Source organism: Melozone crissalis, unplaced genomic scaffold (assembly GCF_028551555.1).
Source record: "Melozone crissalis strain CALT ecotype California unplaced genomic scaffold, PUWL_Pcris_2 ptg000005l_1, whole genome shotgun sequence".
NCBI lineage: Eukaryota > Metazoa > Chordata > Aves > Passeriformes > Passerellidae > Melozone > Melozone crissalis.
The window spans coordinates 20,778,157-20,796,595 of record NW_026535783.1 but is presented as its reverse complement, the minus strand read 5'-3'; the positions used below and the strand labels follow the sequence as shown (position 1 = coordinate 20,796,595).

The 18,439-nt window shown below is 41.0% G+C and overlaps 1 protein-coding gene across 5 annotated transcripts in view; it reads right to left on the bottom strand.

Moving 5' to 3' along the window:
• The window catches only part of PALM2AKAP2 (PALM2 and AKAP2 fusion), a 266,500-nt gene that overhangs the window by 104,378 nt on the left and 143,683 nt on the right, over nucleotides 1–18,439 (bottom strand). For all 5 annotated transcript variants that reach the window (XM_054281676.1, XM_054281727.1, XM_054281691.1 and 2 more), the window contains one exon: nucleotides 514–596. In XM_054281676.1, the coding sequence (XP_054137651.1) occupies nucleotides 514–596 (83 nt within the window). The remainder of the gene's footprint in view (nucleotides 1–513; nucleotides 597–18,439) is intronic.

Below are 18,439 nucleotides of genomic sequence, written 5' to 3'. Positions count from 1 at the left end.
TCCAGCAAAACAGCGTTTCCATGTGCCACCCCACTATACCAGGCTACCAGGTAAATCACTTGGCAAAGCTTCTCAGGCACGTGCCCTCCTCATGCTCACAAGCTGCTCACAGGCAGCACTCTTTGTAGGGGAGCCTGAGAAGAAGAGAATAGAATGTGCAAGGGAAGATGTGTGGGAGTCTGACTGGCAGTGAGGAAGGACAGAGCATTGGTTTGACACCATCTTCCATGAGCTGCCAGGATTATTTAACCAAACTTTTTGAGAGATTCACTTTTGTTGAAAATTGTCCTAATCGTAACTGTGGCACCAGACTTGTAGCTATTTCAAAAGAATGTGAAAGCCAAGAGAATACAGTTTACACCAATGGGGTCTACTGTGCAAAACTACGCCCAGCATGACAGCATCCTTGCAGCTGAAGATAGGATGTACTCCACTGAGTGTGGGGTCCATCAAGAATTATGGACAGCCCAGATCCCTGTGCCTCCCACCAGGCCACACTGAGAGGAGACTTACCCCTGCATCCTCCTTGGCTTCAGAACTTTCACAGGAGTATGGTCCCGATGGGTCCCTCAGCAGCATAGCCAATCCTCCTGCACCTACAAAACCAAAGACATTTATTGTTCATGGGAGAATATGCATGGCTGAGAGGTTTTTTTGTTCTGATTGGATCCATTTCTACCCACCATGCTCTGTCACCAACCTGCTCTTTTGTCATTGTTGTTAAAGAACATAGAAAGGCTCCAAAACCATGGCTGACAAATATCTTTGCCAGTTGTAGACAGCTCTGTGTGCTGCGTAGAGGCGGCTGGCTCTTTGGGGAAATTGCAGTGGGTGGTTAGTGTTGACGCAGTGTGCCATGGCTTAGGAAGAACATACTGCATTTCAGACTGCTCAGTAGCCATCCCTGTCCCTAGGGTGGTTCCCAGTGGCAGAGCTGCCCTGGTTCCTCATGGGATGGTGGGATGGCCTTTGTCACCCCCCAGCAGCTCCCTAGACACTCCCTGTTCACCCATGTTGCTGTGCTGAAGGTGTGCCTGGGGTCACACCCTCTATGAGCTTGTCCTGTCTCTAGAAGAAGCCAGAGGACTCTTCATCACTTCTGTGCATCCAAAGGGCAGGGAAAATAAGAGCATCTGGACCCCTAACTAAGGTTATGTATTATTAGAGAATGCTGTTTTGTCATGCAGGCAGTAGTTACCACTGCTTATTGGGTCATGTCAGGCCACAAGCACAGCTTACAGGGCATGGTGTGAGCAGCCTGTCTGCTACAACCTCTGCACTTTTATTCCTGTATCAAGCTTAGGCCTTAAAGAAGGCAAGAACATATCCACTGATCTCACTTTCATGGACAATCTTGTTTAAGCACAGACAGCTGCTCGATTGCTTTCAGAATTTCCATAACAATGGCAATAATTAAATAATGTTGAGTTAGAGTCAGATTAAATCAGTGAATATGTTCCAAGTTGTGAAATTAAATTATAGGGGTTACATGATCTCCTCCATAGAGAAGCAAGATGCATAAGGATTTGTGTATCTCCAGTAGCTCTGCTGAAGGTACACATTCACACTGGGAGCACACTGAATAAAGTTCCTTATGCTACCACACCACAGTGCATGCCTACTAAATTTGAAATAGGTCTCTCATGTAATAATACATCTTGAAATGGCTCTGAAGCTCTTGGTTAATACAAGGATAGTTATTCATGCCCTCTGCTGCTACTTGAGTCTATAATCTTGAGCGTATCTCTTCAACTCACTCCTGTTTATGTATGTACCACCATTGTGTTATGATTATTTATGCAAAAAGGATCTGTGTTTCAGAGATACCCTTTTCATGTTTTGCTCCAGTGGACAGTGGCACATGCTAACAGTGTTAGCTTGAGCTGCAGTTGAGAGAGACTTTCACTACAGGGCCTGCATCTTTTCTTCTAACAATATTGGCAGGTTGCAGCTTCATTTAGACTTCTTTTGCTTTGGGAGAAGAATATTTAATAGTGCCAGTGGGTCTTATGTGCCCATAAAAATCCTGAAAATGCTTTTAACTTTTCCAGCACAGGTTCTCTGGAGCTGGTCCTTCCTCTTCCTACCTGCTGAGCAATGCTGTCCTTGTAGTCCACAGAGCCAATAGATAGCCCTCAGGAAGCCTTGAGAATTGCATTAGAACCAATGTGAGAAGTAATGGAATTGAGACCTTTTTTCTTGTGTTCTCCACACTCTGAAACAGTCTACAAAGTCAGAACTCTAGTCCTGTGACTTTACTACGGGATTAATCCCTTTTTTGCATTCATCTCTATGCTCTATGGTGTTCCCATATAGCATTGCTGCTTTGGAAGTAATGTTGCAGAAAAAACAACTAGTTTATTCTGCTGTGAGGTTTTTTTTTTCTGTGTTTTTTTAATCTTTCCAGCTGTCTTTGATAGCTTTATTCATGCTAATCTCAGGCAGAAAGATTCCTTCTTTTTATATAACTGTATATAACATTTCAGCATAATGGGTCTTTTGTTGTCTACTGATATCTATACGCTCTCTTGCTTTCCAAAACCGGATGTGAAAGAGATCTGTGAACCTTTTTTTATTATTTCACTAGAACTTCCCTTCATACCCTAGCTACTGTGTGTCTTTTTCTGCAATGTATTTGGAACTGTGAAGCCTTTGCATGTTATCCTTGAATGGATGCCTCTGCATTACGTTGTAGCTGTCGGACTGGATCAGAGGATAGGAGCACTTGGTGCTGAAATATCCAAATCTATATTATAAATACTTCCAGAATTTAATGTCAGGCTAGATTTAGTCCAATTTCTTGGAGTGAATGTTACCATACTGTCATAAGGAATACTACTTGATTTGAATATTTATGTTTATGCTATGGTTTGGGAAGTGGTCCGTGTGACCCTGCAGCAGAGCTTCTGGTTTGGTTTCCTCCAAAAGCACTCTTGCATGCAACTCAACAGTGCATCTGTAGTGTGAATCACTCCACATCTGAATCAACTGCAAATGTGGTAGAGGAGAGAGAGATGAGTTCACTAAAAACCATACTACTGCTCTCTGATGAAATGCTGATGTCTGTGCAGCCTAAGCCCAGCAAGAAAGTGTAGCCTGGTGACTGGGACACTCAGTGGAAATGTGGGTCACCTAATTTCACACTTGTGCCACAACTAGCATTCTGCATACCCTTTGGAAGGCACTGGTATTGTCTTAAGATCTCCACTTGTAAGATATATTCCCCATTGATGTGGCAACACTTGAAAGATTAAGGAGAGAGTATTACAGTGATTAAAAATGTACCTTTCTAGAAAAAGGTCATGGAAGTCTGAGGCCTAGAAATTAACATGCATAAGGAAATTATATATTTTCTACACACCTCACAAAATAAATAAGTATCATGAGTAGACTTCATCCCCCACTGTTTTTAGTGACAGGCCATATGTGCTATAGCATTGACCTCAGACTTGATTTACATTAAGGACATGGCAACTTCATGTTGCCATAATCACCCTTGGATTAAAAAAAAATATCCAAGCATGTTCACATTCATGGACATTTTATAAAGGCCTAGATAGTACCAGCTCCTGCTGCCATTATCACAGCTAAGTTTCTACATTTATAATCATCTGTACAGCAGTGATGAAGTAACTCAAGCAGAACAGCTGCAGGGCAGCTCCATCAGCACTCTTGGGGCTCAGTGGCTTTTCATCCATCTCTGTGCATGCTAGCTCCACGTCTATGCAGCACTGTGCTGACTTCTTTGTTTCCTTTTATTTGCTGTTCATTTCAACTGTGAATAGGGTTTGATAGATGACAGGAGGTTTGCAATAAAGAGGGACAAATAATATTACAGGAATGAAGCTGAGCTAAATTTTTTTCCTTAAGAGACATATACATGCAGATTTGGGAGAGAAATCAAGGTACAGATAATTAGAATGACTTTGGGCTCTCATCAGCATCAGCTAGTAGAGAAAGGAACAGATATTGTCAAGACAGGAAGGACGAAATTTGAGTAAAAGTCCAGTAGTTCCTGGTGATTTATTTGGCAGTGAATGTGCAAAATGTGGATGGAAAAGAAAGGTACTGATGAGGAATCTGGAAAACTGCTGTGCACACCTACTCATTGCTCTCAACAAACAAGGGAAGATTTTATCTGCCTGTTCCTGAATCACAGTTCTTCATGGTTAGCACTGTGACCACAGGGAAGCACCTCTGATTGGGCTGGCTTTGGCCTGTGGGCACCACACTCATCTCAAGGGTCCTTGCTCCAGCAGTCCCAGTCTCCCAAACACTTTGAGTTCCTGTTCTACTTCCACAGAAGCTAGACAGAGAAGGGAAACTTAAAGGTGCAATTCAGCTATTAAAGTATGTAAACTCTCTGCAGTGACCCAAAACTCCTTTAGAAAACCCAGGATCTACAGATCTTAGGATCTCAGTTTTGATATTTGTTTTAGCAACAGAGAGCTCCATGTTTTCAGCATATGGACTCCATTGCTGTGCTGTTAAGCTGTCAGGAAACAACTCCAAGCCTGCGCCATACAGCCATTAACATTGGTGCAGTCTCTATCAATCCAAAATCTGGCAGCCTACATCCTCTTGTCAAAGAAATTAGTTCAGTAAAGGAGCAGGTTGTAGTGCAAGAGAAGATGAATCAGAGAACAATTTAGTGCAAATATGTGTCTCCTCTGAGGAAAAGGCAGATAAAGTACTTAAGAGGACTCACCAGGAAAACTAAATCAACCTTTCTTCAGTTCTCCCACGATAGTAATTTTTGTCTGACCAAATCAGTTGTCTGCCAGAATGCAGATGGATCAGTTTATTCTTTTTCACTGAGACTGTTTGTTTGTGGAGAACACTTCTAGTCCTTTTCAAAGCCAAGGAACATTGCATACGTGTCCCAAAAGCACAAAGTATTACTCCTAGATTGTTCCTTTCTCCCTTCTGCAGGGTGCTTGTATCCCTGATCTCTTGGCCAGTCTGCTGCTCACCAGCGTGCCTCCTGCCCTGTTCAGACTGGAAGGGAGCAGGTCAGCTCAAACCACATAAATCCTGGATCATCATTTAACTTGGTCTTGAACAGGCCAAGGAGGGAATTTATTACAGAAACTATTTTCACTTGAGTTGGATCACAGGAATTCCTGCTGTGTCTCAGTCTGCTTTCTTTCAGCTACCCAGGACTTGTCATTGAAAGGAAAGATTGACTATGTCCTCATGTTAATGTCTTGGCAGTGCCAAGCTCAGCCAGCAGGCAGATGCCATGTTACACTACACAGTAGAGTTTGTCACCAGTGGTTCCTGTGATTAATAGAAGGTCTTTAGAAAAATAAAATCCTTAAAGAAGGAGAGGGAGGAAAAAAAGGACGCAGTCTAGGAAAAACCTTCTAGCAAAACTGCTGACACATTTATTTATTAAACCACTAAAAGGCTTGGTGGTTTCCTGGTGTTCAGACTGGGAGAGATCACATAGCAGCAGGAAGATAAAGGCATAACTTCAGTGGCAAAGTAAACCACTCATTTATCTGTTTTTTTGCACTTTAATGATACGCTGAGGCATTGCATGCGTGCTATATTTTGAAACAATAGCAGGGAAAATTTCTTACCCTTTAAATCATGTTTTGAGGGCTCAAAGAGTTAAAAAAAATTTTATACTCTACTTCATAAAATCTTCAGTCTTAGAAAAACTGTTGCAGAGAGTGCTGTAGGTGCCACTTCTTTTTTATGTGTCTCATTGCAATTGTCTGAAGAACAGTAGCTTACATAATGTGTTTTTCTGCATCTGATAGTCATGTTATTAACTGGGTTGAATGCCCAGGTTATAGAGCTAATAGCACAATTTTCTTTCGCTGATTGGCTTTTTCTTTCTAAATGGTTCCCCTTTTTTCAGCTTTCACACTGTGATATATTTTGTACATTAAATACAAATACGACAAAATCTCCCTGCTTTTACTAGCAGGAGGGAAATCACACTTACTTATGCCCCAAGGAAAAGGAGGCTTGGCTGGTGACATCCCTCAGAGTGCTGATTGGTTTGTGACCATGCCAGAAATACTATGCTGCACCTAAGAATAAATGTTGAAGTGTCAATCTCCAAAATTCAGGTGTGTATTTTAGATGCAGATGTCTGGCACCAGTTTGGAAAACACCTAAGAAGACTTTCATCAGTGGTTGCAGGCAGACCAATTGAACCCATTGTGCAGATCTCCATCACTGAGATGGATTGTCTCTCTTCAATTCAGGCTTTCAGTTGTGATTTGAACTAGTTCAGTCTCACCATACTCTTGACATAGTTTTTTCATGTTTCAGTTGTGGGGGAAGTGATGGTGGCTTGGAAGACCAGTTATATCTTCAGCTATTCACTACGTGGTCATGCAATACTAGTCTCAATACCTGTCTTTTACTCGTTTTAACAAGGAATTTCTACCTACCAACATAGTTCCTAGTGACCAACTGTGATGAACTATTGTTGATTCAGATCTTTGTGCATTTTCTCATAGATTTAGCTCTGTGGGAAAAAACCATTTAATAGTTAGTTCTAGTACCACAAATAGCTGCAAGTGTGCAATGAAGTTCATAATTTCTGCTACAAAGCAATCAAAATGCCCTCAGAACCATAATCTACATATATTTTGGAAAGAAACCTTAAGTATAGACCAGCCCTAAGATTAAAGCTATTTTAAGAGAATAAGATTGCAATGTTGCTTAGAAAATAGCTCCCAGTCCCAGCAATCTTGATCATAATGAAGAACTTTTGATGGAAGCGAGAGGGAACCACTGAAATTTTTGACAGAGAAAATGTTTGCAAAACATAAGCTAAAACTCTGTCATGAATTTGGAGACATGAATAAGGGAAAAAACTTGTGAATTCTGTTTCTCTGGCTTGTAATAATTTGCCTTGGAAGACATTCCCTTATTTGGAATTACCAGGTAAGAAGAGTGATATTCTATTGTTAAAAGAACAGATAGCCTCCCAACTTCATCTAGATTTAGTTCCTGTATGTGACAGAAGTGCAGCCAAATGATGAATTTGTTGCCTTGAACAAGAGTTTAAATTAGCAGAGAACTCCTTGAATGATAGGAAGCAAGGAAGCACAAGTGATGTAATGTAAGTTCTTTTTAATCATGACATTTTAAACCTAACCACAGAAAGAAAGCAGAAGGTAGCAGAAAGATTAACTGCTACTGATAACCATTCTCTGTGAGGAGAAAGAAAAACCATCACTTACAGAAGCAGCACAGAAAGTGCATCTGTAGTGCAGGGGAGGGGATAGGTTGTAGTACTAATGGTGTTTCCACCTGTATAAAGGATTTCTTGGGCCCAAGAAATGCATGTGTGTAAATAACCACGAAGAGGAGGTTCTAACCTTCTCATCGAAGCCAACAGAAAGGACTGCAAAAGCTATGTCAAATTCCCTTAGCTGTTGAGTCAGACAACTTATCTCCTCTCTTCCTCATGCTCATCTTTCCTACACTGATGCAGACAAGGCATATTTTTATGATTATTTTTAAAATTTCCTGAATTAGATCTGCCATTGCCTCTACCAGTGGTTGGGAATGCTCCATACATATGCAGAAGATGTTGTGGATGCATCTGCAATAGTCAAAAGTGACATGTGCAGTTAAACCTACTTTTCTCTTTGTTCACGTTTAGCAGCAGACAGGACATTCCCCACTAGTATCGAATAGCACTGTGGAAGTAAATGTCTGTGTCTTTGCAGTGCACCTCCTGGGAATGGCAGGAAAGCAATCTCAATTTTTCAGCTATGTCTTTAGATGATTTTCCAGTTATGCTTATCTGCTTTTTCCTGTGAAAAACCAGCTTGACTCAAGAGGGTAAAATCTTATATATGTCAGATGGCATAACTGCAGAGGGAGTGGGACAAACATACTCTGTTGACATTTAGCTGCAGGTAATAGAGTGTATATGAGAGAAACTACTGCCATCAATTTTCCTTTCACACCTCATGGTCTCCTAGGAGGTGACATTTTGAATCTGGTTTTCATTTGGAGATTTTGCAAAAATGTCAGGCTCTCTGAAGGTGACTACAAGTGAATGAACTGCATGCATCCACCTGTGGATTTAGAAATAAACAGGTATAACTTTTTCTGAGCAGCTGTGTTCCATGCTGGTAAAAAATGTCATATTCCCAGATCTTTACATGTTATCTATGAGTTTAACTAATAAAATAAGGAGGTTTATAGCACAAAACCATGAAGAACTAGTTCAGTTTTTGACAAAGCAACAGGAAGACCCCTGAGAACACTGAGAGTGGGTTTGTATGCCCAATTAATTTGTAGTGGTTAAGGGCCAGACTGCAATGAGCCAGACAAAGCCCAGACTATCTGTATCTCCAGTTTTGCATGAGTTGAGTTAAGGGGAACAACTGTCACTTATTTTGAAGAAATGTGCAACTTTTCCGACAGAAAAATTTGCATCAATATTTAATGGCAAAGTCAAACTACCAGTTTTGCTTGATAAAAAACAGTATTAATTAATGCCTTGTCACTGTCTTCTGTTGTGGTCAAGGTATGAAAGTATCCCATCCAATCCTACATTTGTACTAGACACACATGTTAGCGCAAAACCTGTAAATTCTGCAATGGTAGAGTCAAATCTTGCTAGTCCTGGCACATGAGAGCTTAAAGGTCAATTGGTGTCATCATGGTATGAGCCATAAAAAGCTGGAAAGCCATGCAATCCAAGAGAGTGTACCCTTTCAGGCCATGTATTTAGTTCACCTGAAGTTGAAGGTAGATCTACTATCTAGATCCAGAGCACTGAACAGTTAGTAAATGTGTAATCGAACTAAAATCACCAATGATGTAAGGTTAATGTAATCTGACTTTTGACAAAAGGACATCAGAGATAAGATCCAGACATTAAAGGATGAAGATACATGTCTTCACCTAAGCTTAGCTGTGCCACGTGGTAATCAGTTTCAATTATTTCAGAGGGGGTACTTATAGAGTAAGTTACTGTTCAATTAGAGAAGATGCATCAACCTCTGGACTCTGTGGATAATCTTAGAAAATTATATATAATTGGAAAAAATGATAATGTTTGCTTTCAAAGTATTACTTGTTTTCACTAGCAAACAAAATCCCCAGATATAGTATATCCTTCTCAGTCATTCACAGATCAACTGCCCAGTTAAAATAGCTAGTGAAATGTTTCATTTCCCAGCCACAACATTCAAAAGAGGCATGGTCAAAACTCTAGTGATGTTTCTTATTAAAGCCATATGCTTTAGAGAGTTCAGTCAAGGATTTCTTCACTCCTAGAGGAAGATATCGAGTGCTTTAAAAGAAAAAGCCAAACTAAAAAGAGAATAAATTATGATTTTGGTTTCTTGATATTGGGCTATGATTTTCACCTAAAAGGTTTAATATTTCAGAACGGAGTTAATGTGTAATGTCAAATTATGTCACATCCGTCACCTTCCAGACAATACTTAGGGCATTGTGAGAAATATAATGCCCTAAACAAACATCACTTCACAGAATCACAGAATAAGCTGAGTTGGAAAGGATCCACAAGGGTCACTGAATCCAACTCCTGGCCCTGCACAGCTCCATTCCCAAGAGTCGTATCACATGCCTGAGAGCATTGTCCAAACTTCTTGAACTCTGTCAGACTGGTGCTGTGACCAGTTTCCTGGGAGCCTGTTCCAGTGCCCAAACACCCTGGTGATCAATTTTATCCAACCTAAACCTCCCCTGACACAGCTTCAGGCCATTCCCTTGGGTCCTGTCACTGTCACCACAGAGAAGAGATCACTGCCTGCCCATCCTCTTTTCCTCACAAGGAAGACACAGTGAGGTCTCCCCTCAGTCTCCTCTTCTCCAGGCTGAACACACCATGTCACCTAAGCCACTCCTCACAGGACTTCCCCTCAAGGCCCTTCACCATCCTCATGGCCATCCTTTGGACACTCTCTAACAGCTCAATATATATATATTTCTTATATTGTGGCACCCAGACCTGCCCCCAGCACTCGAGGTGAGGCTGCCCCAGAGCAGAGCAGAGCAGGACAATCCCCTCCCTTGCCTGGCTGTGATGCTGTGGCTGATTCCCCTCAGGACATGGGGGCCCTCCTGGCTGCCAGGGCACTGCTGGCTCATGTTCAACTTCAACCAGGATCCCCAGGTCCCTTTCCTGCACTCATTTCTGCTTTCCAGCCTGTCATTCGTTTGTCTGTCTGTACATCCAGGGTTGCCCCATCCCAGGTCAGAACCCAGCACTTGCTCTTGCTGAATTTCATACAGTTGGTGCCTGCCCAGCCCTCTCATTGTCAAGGTGTCTCTGCAGGGCCTTCCGGCCTTTGAGGGAGTCAGCTGCTCCTCCCAGTTTTGTATCATCTGTGGCCTTACTTAGTAACCCTTCCAGTCCTGTGTCCAAGCTATTCGTGAAGACAAAGAGCACAGAGCTGAGCATGGAGCCCTGTGGAACCCCCAGTGACAGGTCACCAGTCTGGTGCCACCCCATTCACTGTAACCTTTTGTGCCTGGCCCCTGAACCAGTTGCTCACCCCTGGCATAATGTGTCTATCCAGCCACGTGCTGGACATCTTGTCCAGAAGGATCCTGTAGGAAACAGCATCAAAGGCTTTACTGAAATCCAGAGAGATTGAATCAACTGGCTTCCCTTGATCAGCTAGGTGGGTTATCTTATCATGAAAGGAAATCAGGTTTGATAAGCAGGACTTTCCCTGCATGAAGTCGTGCAGGCTGTGACCAGGGACTGCGACCTGAAAACCCTGTTCTTCAGGTGTTTTTTCAGTACTTCCCAGAATAATCTTCTCCAGAACTTTACCAGGCATTGAAGTGAGACTGACAGGTCTGTAGTTTCCGGGGTCCTCTTTCTTGGCCTTGATAATTGGAACAACATTCATCAACTCTACTCAGCTGGGATTCCTCTGAATTTCCAAGGCTGCTCAAAAATCAACAAGAGAGAACTTGAAATTACATCAGCCAGCACTCTGAGGATTCTTGGATGAATGCCATCAAGCCCCCTAGATTTGTAGGGATCCAGCTGGAGCAGTAGATCCTGCACAATTTTAGGTTTGACTGGAAGTTCAGCATTTTCACAGTCATGGTCCTCCAGGCATTGAGACCTTCTTGGTCCTTCAACCATGTTGAATACAGAGGCAAAGAAATACCTCTGCCTTGTCTATGCCGCTGTCGGTGAGGTGACCATTCTCATCCTGTAACGGGCCAATGTTATTTCTACACTGCCTTTTGCCATTAATGAATTTGATAAAACTCTTTTTATTTTCCCCCACATTTCTGGCAAGCTTCAACTCCAGTTGAGCTTTGGCATACAATTTTCTCCTTACAGTGGCAATCAACATCTCTCTGTTTTTCTCATATGACCTCGACATCTCTCTGTTTTTCTCATATGACCTGACTTTTCTTCCACTGCGTATATACATTCCTTTTTTGCCTCATTTCTTGTTCAGTCAAGCTGGCCTTCTGCCTTTTCTGCTTGACTTCCAGCATTTGGGAATTGCCTGCTCCTATGACTTAGGTGGTGATGTTTGAAAAGTGACCAGCACTGATGGACCCGGGCGCTGGCAAAAGCATTTTCACAGGCGACTTTACTCACTATTTCCCTGAGAAGCCTGAAGTTTGTTCTCTTCATGTCCAGAGCTGAGGTTTTGCTGGCACTTTTCCTCCTGACAACAACTGCTCTGTCATTGCTGTGGCCAAGACGGCCACTCATCTCCACTTTGCTCACGAGATCCTCTCTGTTGAAAAGCAGCAGATGCAGGAGGGCAACTTTGAATTGGTTTCCCTAGGACCTGCTCCAGACAGTTGCCATTCAGGTTTTCTAGGAATCCTCCAGCCTGGGTTGTGCTAGCTGTGTGGTGCTCTCAGTTGACTTCTGGTGAGTTGAAGTCCCCATGAAAGGACAAAAGCAGTTGACTTGGAATTGGCCCTTAGTTCCTCCAAGAATTTGTTGGCATTATTGTCCTGGCTTGTAGGTCTATAGAAGATTCTCACATTGATATCCACATTATTTGTTTGTCCCTTGATTTTTATGCAGGCTGTCACCTGTGCCATTGCCAACTGTGAGCTCCATACATTCTAACCCTTCTGTTACTTTTAAGTCCTGCTGCAGAGAGATGGGCTAACTGGATATAACTTCCCAGATTGTCCCATGCTTTGAGAACTCATGTAAAAATATCATTCAGAAACAGAAACCCCGCACATTAGTAAAACCTCTAAGCCTCTAGATAAGCAAACATACGGGAGATTAAAGGGATGCTTTTTCTCTGCACTTCCTACAGAAGCATAGGCCAGCCATTCCCACAGGGCTTGGTCCTCTTTCACTTCTTCAAAGTCACAACATGTGCTCCTTAAAATGTGCCCTGCTGGTGCAATTCAAAAACTCTGACTCTTGTGTCTGTGGTATGCTAAACATGGCTCCTCAAGTGTAGAACAAACATCTATGGCACAATCCAAAGTCAGGAAGAAAAATCTGTTTTTCTCCTGTCAGCTTATGGAAATTATCAGCTCAGTTCTACTTGTTCTCTCTCAGCTGTTTATCTGTCCTGTAACATGCATTGTCTAAATTCAAAATTAAAAATATTCCTGAGGCAATTAAAGCCTTTAAGCACTTGCATTCCAGAGTACATCAAAACACACTAAAGGCTGATGCTTCACTTTGGATAGCTATGCTTGGTTTCAAGTTTTTTGGAGTCACATTACTTTAGTTTCCAGCATCCGCATTGCCTGCTGGGGCAGAAGTCACGTGCAAGGCAGGCCATGATGTGCGAGGCTCCCCTGCCTCATGAGGCAGCCCATCTGTGCAGGCTGCACAAAGTGGAAGCTGATGCGTGAACAGTATTTGTAACTATGGAGTTTTTTCAGAGCTCGAGCCCTGAGCCTAGCTGGGGGCATTCTAAAGCTGTAATAAGCAAAACTCACGTCCTTTTAAAATGTAGATTTTGTAGCGTACTTGCATCTCTCTTTACCTGTCCTGTTTCTTTTGTTCTCTCCCTTTCACCTTAGCATGAACACCAAATAGTGTTGATTGAGTAAAGTGTCTTCCTAAGAGAATTAGCTACCATCTTGAGGAAAAAAGCAGCATAGAGCCTGTACCAGGGTAGCAATAATCATTTTGTGCAGCTCCCATCTTGACAATAAACCCATAATAGCAGTGGAATAGAGCATGAAGAAGGCATAAAATTATGTCAGGGTTTCAATTACCTTTCGTGTTACCTGTAACTCAAATACTTATTGCTTCAGTGCTAGAGTTATTACTTACTTTTATAAGATTTTAAAATAACACCTTAAAGAGGCAGCCTGCCCTCTAGACAGAGACTCCAGCTCTGAAAACAAAGAGCAGAAAATTTCAGGTTTCAAGGTAAGCTCCCAAATGTCAGGCTGCTTATTTAACCATTCCTGATGAAATATAGCAAGTTACATTTCTTGTGAGATTTTTAGAAATTAGAAGTGTATTAGAAGGCCTCTTTTTGAAAGAACCACTGTACTTTAATATCAAGCCTTGCATGGAACATGATATTGTGCAGCATAATGAAAAAAGAAGAGATATGGCGTTTGGTATCAACAATTTTGCGTTTCATTTGTTTGTTGTTTTTTCTCTTTTTTATTTTCTCTCCTCTTTAAATGACAATCAAATTACTTGATCCTCAGCAGCTCTCAATTTGTGAATAGTTCAGCCTGAGTTTAAAGCAAGTTTGTGACTGACTGCCTCTTCCTTTATTCAGGCTATTCAAATAGTCTCTTTACAATGTGTACCAAGTAACAGATAAAAATAACCATCATGCTTAATTTCTTTTAACAGTACAGGTAGGTTGCTTGTATTTTCCACATTTATTTTCTGAGAACAGCATGAGTAAAAGGGAGTTTCTAAGAGCACAAGAAATGCCCTACTGGACTGGAAAAATTGGTTTTGACAGCAGCAGGAAGAAGCTTCACATAGGGAGAACCCCTGTACCGGTCTGTATTCCCTGTACTTCCTCCAGCATCACAATCACTAGACCAGGGATGTCACTGTACATGTCTCTGCCTTGTCCATTGAATATATTTTCTAAATCGATTATCCATTGGTTTGTTAACATGGAGACATTTGTCTGTCTGGGATTTTTGTTGTTGTTGCTCTTGTTGTTTGCTTGTTTTGTTTGTTTTTTCCTCTGCATAACACCCTCATCATCTACACAGTGTGTGAGCTACCATGATTAGTGCTGCCAGTTGAGAAACATCTAAGGAGAACAGACAATGAACCCAAGACCTGAACGGTTATAAATTATGGTTTGTTAAACAGATTAGTAATTTTAAATGTCTAAGATATGACAGTGAAAAGATTGAATGCTCAGGAATTTTTAATTCACACTCTGAATTTCAGACCACCTTAAAAGAAGCTCTCATAGTATCTAGAGGCAGAGGCAGTCAAAGTAGTCATAACTTTCAGGAATTTTAGCCTCTAGCAGTGTTTGTTACAGAGAAAGGATCAGCAGGATAGGTTCACACTCAATAAGGACACACTATTTAATAAGGAATTAGGTTAGCAAAGGAAGACAGATGGCAAGAGCAGACAAGACAGTTTGAGACCTAAGGCCTAATTCAGATTTGACACAGCTAAGCTGAATGGTCATTGAAGTCAGGGAGATGTTTGCATATTTGTATCAGGGCTGAATTTGCTTTCCTGTGTTTTGCAGAAGGAGGTGAATAGTTGACTTCAAATAGATGTTTGAGGGTGGTTTTTTTTTGGTTTTTTTTGTTTTGTTTTGTTTTGTTTTGTTTTTTTTTTTAGCTGGGATGATCATATGAATATTTTGGTGCTATCCCTAAGCTTACACTTTAAAAACCCAGTAGATTTAATGAGCAGAATGAGCAGAGATGTTTCCTTGTTTCCTGCATAATACAAATGCAATTGAAAGACAGTGCCTGGCCTAAGGGTTTGTATATATATGTAATAGAAATGAATAAATGGAGACACAAGCAGAGGCTTGTTCTGTGCAACCTAAGTTGAATGGGACTATGAATTCTTGTTCTCTTACTCTGAGGTTGGTCTCTTTTTGAGTTTCTACAAAGGTTGCTGCAGGGTACCCAACTCTTCTTAGAGTTAGAATGGGAAGTATATTCATTGTGTAAGTGAATATTTGGAGAAGGAGCACTGGAAGCTAGCAGTTCACTATTTCTGCATTTTGTTCTGTCTAGGTGCCTTTTGGCTTCTGTCTAGCACTGGGTAATCTGAGAAACAATGCTGAGAGACTAACGGGTTAACACATAGTCTCCCTTTGTCTTCTCCTTTTCAATGAACCAGTACCAATAGCTTCTGGTTTATAATATTTCATTTTATTTTGGCTATAAAATTAGAAGATATATCCTATCCTAGTAAAATGGGATATTATTTTGCATTTGCTGCTATGTAATTACATCTGTCTACTATGGTTTAAGGCATATTGATTGCCACACCCCCTTTTGTTCAGGGTGCTCCCGTTAAAAATCAGTGATTAGGAAAATCCTTACTCGAAAATTGTACATTAGTTGAGACTGAGAGACCAGAATATTGCAGAAATTGGGAAAAGCAAAGCAAAAGAGAAAGGACAACAAGACATCTGTGTTCTTGTGCAGATATTTTTCTGCCCTCTAAAAAACATTGTCAGAACACTGGTTATGCAAGGAAGCAGTAAAAGAGGCATCCATGATGGGAGCAGTCATGCTTCTCCTGTGTAAAGCCATGGCATTTCCTGTACCAGTGCATCGACATAAAGCAAGGGCAGGTCATCTTTCCTTGGCTTTAGCACACCCTGAAAACAGCCTGGTCTAATACACAACAAGAACTGCTTCTGTAGCAAACAGCTCTCAATGCCAGTGGTGCACACCTGAAGGGCAGCAGAAGCTTCCCTCATGGTGGTTGCTAGTGTGTTGTACACAGAACTTTTGCTGATGGGATACATTGGTAATAATTGTACATACAGGAGGTCTGGGGGCTGTAATCATTCCCACCTTGGGCACTGAAGCACCCTGAAGGGTTTTTTAACAGGGCTCCTTGCTGCTGTGAAACAGTTACCTGTCTGGTAGCTCTTCAGTTTATGACTTGTCCTGTGCAGATTAAATTTACAGGCACAGTAACTGTAAAGAAGCCTACTGGCATCAGAAAACTCTTTTTTCTAAGGAAATGGCTGAGCTACCACATTGTAGGCAGTCACTTCATTGTCTCCTGTCTTAGTCCCTCATTTTTCATATAATAACAATAGCACTTCTCTGCTGTAATATAATGCTGATTTTTAAAAATACACATTAAGTGCCAAAATATAGCTTATAGCATCTTTTTCACTTCAATTGCTAAAGATCATTTCCATTCAATTTTTCACCTACTGCCTGGTCATAATAAAAGATATTCCACAAATACTTAGGATGTTTGATACTTCAGTAAAGTCCAGTGTACCAGGTAAGTTGCACAAGGCACACATGCTATTTCTATCACTTTGCAAGATTCTATCTCTTTGCTGTTAGCATAATCATGTTGCCATTAAATTAGTTATGATTCTTGAGGGGGGCCTAACTTTACATTATGTCAGCTGCCAAGCCAAGGCTCATGTGTATAACCACATTGGATTTATCACTTGATCTGAAAACGAAAAGTATAGTCTGACAGAACTACACATTATTTCAAAAATGTGGTAATTTTCATGATAGTAATAGTTTTTGATTAAACAACTTCTGGGAACAGTTCTGGTATTTTTATTTACCCTATAACCCCACGAGTTCACTTATACCAGCAGCTCCACTCTGTATAATACATCACCCTGTCATTCCTCACCCATTTTGCTAGATGTTAATCTTGTTTAACTTAAAATCTATATACCTTTCAGTTCAGACTACATTGACCTCTATCTTGCCATACATTAACTCACAATACTGTACAAATGACAGTTTTGATTCAGGTAGAAATCGAAAAGAGGAACTGTAAAAGAAGAACTAATTGAACTGAACCCCATAGCTTTGCTGGTAATAGGAACTAATCCAGATGTCAATATAAGTTTTCTTTGGATGATTTGTATTTAAAAAACTTTGGAGTTTGAGCTTGCTAATATCAAAGCTAGGTATGCACAGTGGGCTGTGCAAACTCTTGAAGGTGAGTCAAGGAGTCACACAGGCTAAAGTATATGTAGGCAGAGTTTAAAGCTGTAAACAAATACCAAGTAATCCTTTCTGCATAACTTCAGTATGCTGTCCCTCATGGGTCAGCTGGAAGTCCTTTCTTTTAATATGTCTTTCATAAATATTTGCTATCCAGACTGAAGTCTTACATCTCTTTGCTAAGGGAAATAGATGGGATTGATTACAGTGACAGTAATAACAGAATTATAAATATTGGGGAGCTTTACAATATATTCAGGACTTTCTGGCAACAGAATAGATTTTTCCTTTAAACTTAACTTCATGGAAAGCTGGTATTTTTAATATTAATATATTGATTTAAATGTATGGCTTATTGAAAGTAGTACATCCTTTCACGTAAATTTTTTAGGATCCAGGCCTGCAAAGATTTACACAGAGAGATTCATTGTGTATTCTGGTCCCAGGAAATCAGAAACAACACTCCCTTTGATTGCAGTGGGGCCAGGACTCCAGCTGTTGCTTTCAGAGCAGGCAGTATTGCACAGCTGAAGGTTTACCAGTTTTTGTAAACTGTAGGGTGTGAGCCCAGTTTTTTGACATAAGACATCAGAAGTTTTTCACCATTGCCCTGTTCTTGCCACATTCTAGGATACTTGTGCCCAGCTAAGCACTTGTCTGTCTTTGACTCCTACTTCAAGAGTCAGAGTGGGAATTTATATTGAACTACAAAAAACCCAATCTTCTGACCACCTGCTTGGGGGTACTGATGCCACTTTGCTTCAATAGAGAAGGAATCCCATTATATTGCCAACAAAAAAAAAAGTGAGTCCTGTCTCAGTCAACTGGAGATTTGATAAAATTGAAAAACCCAAGGGTAAATACTAACAAAAGGATACACTTTTTAGAATTAATACCAAATATTTTTTCATAAACTTAAGCCAATATTTGTTGTGTCAGGGGATTTTTTCAGCACATACATGAACACACACATGCACCCACACCCACCCCATTCATTTCTGCAGGTATAAAACTGGTCTTGGTCAAGCTCAGCCCAGTTGAGTCCAGCTCAAAGCAAATGTAATCTTTGAGACTGACTAAACCCTTCAAGACAGAACTGACAAGGGCCGCTACAGCAACCGTTCTCCACAGAGAACTTATTTTAAAATCTAAATAGCAAATAAGAGGGAAGTTAATGTCTGGAGGCCTGAATGTGCTCATCTTTTTTGGCTGAAGCTGATCTTTCAGGTCTGAGAATTTGTCAAGGTTCAGGTTAATGTTATGGAGGCAATTCAGATATGTTCTTCAGGTCTGGTATGGTCTGATGTGGACATAATGCTCTGTACAGCACATCTCTGCACAA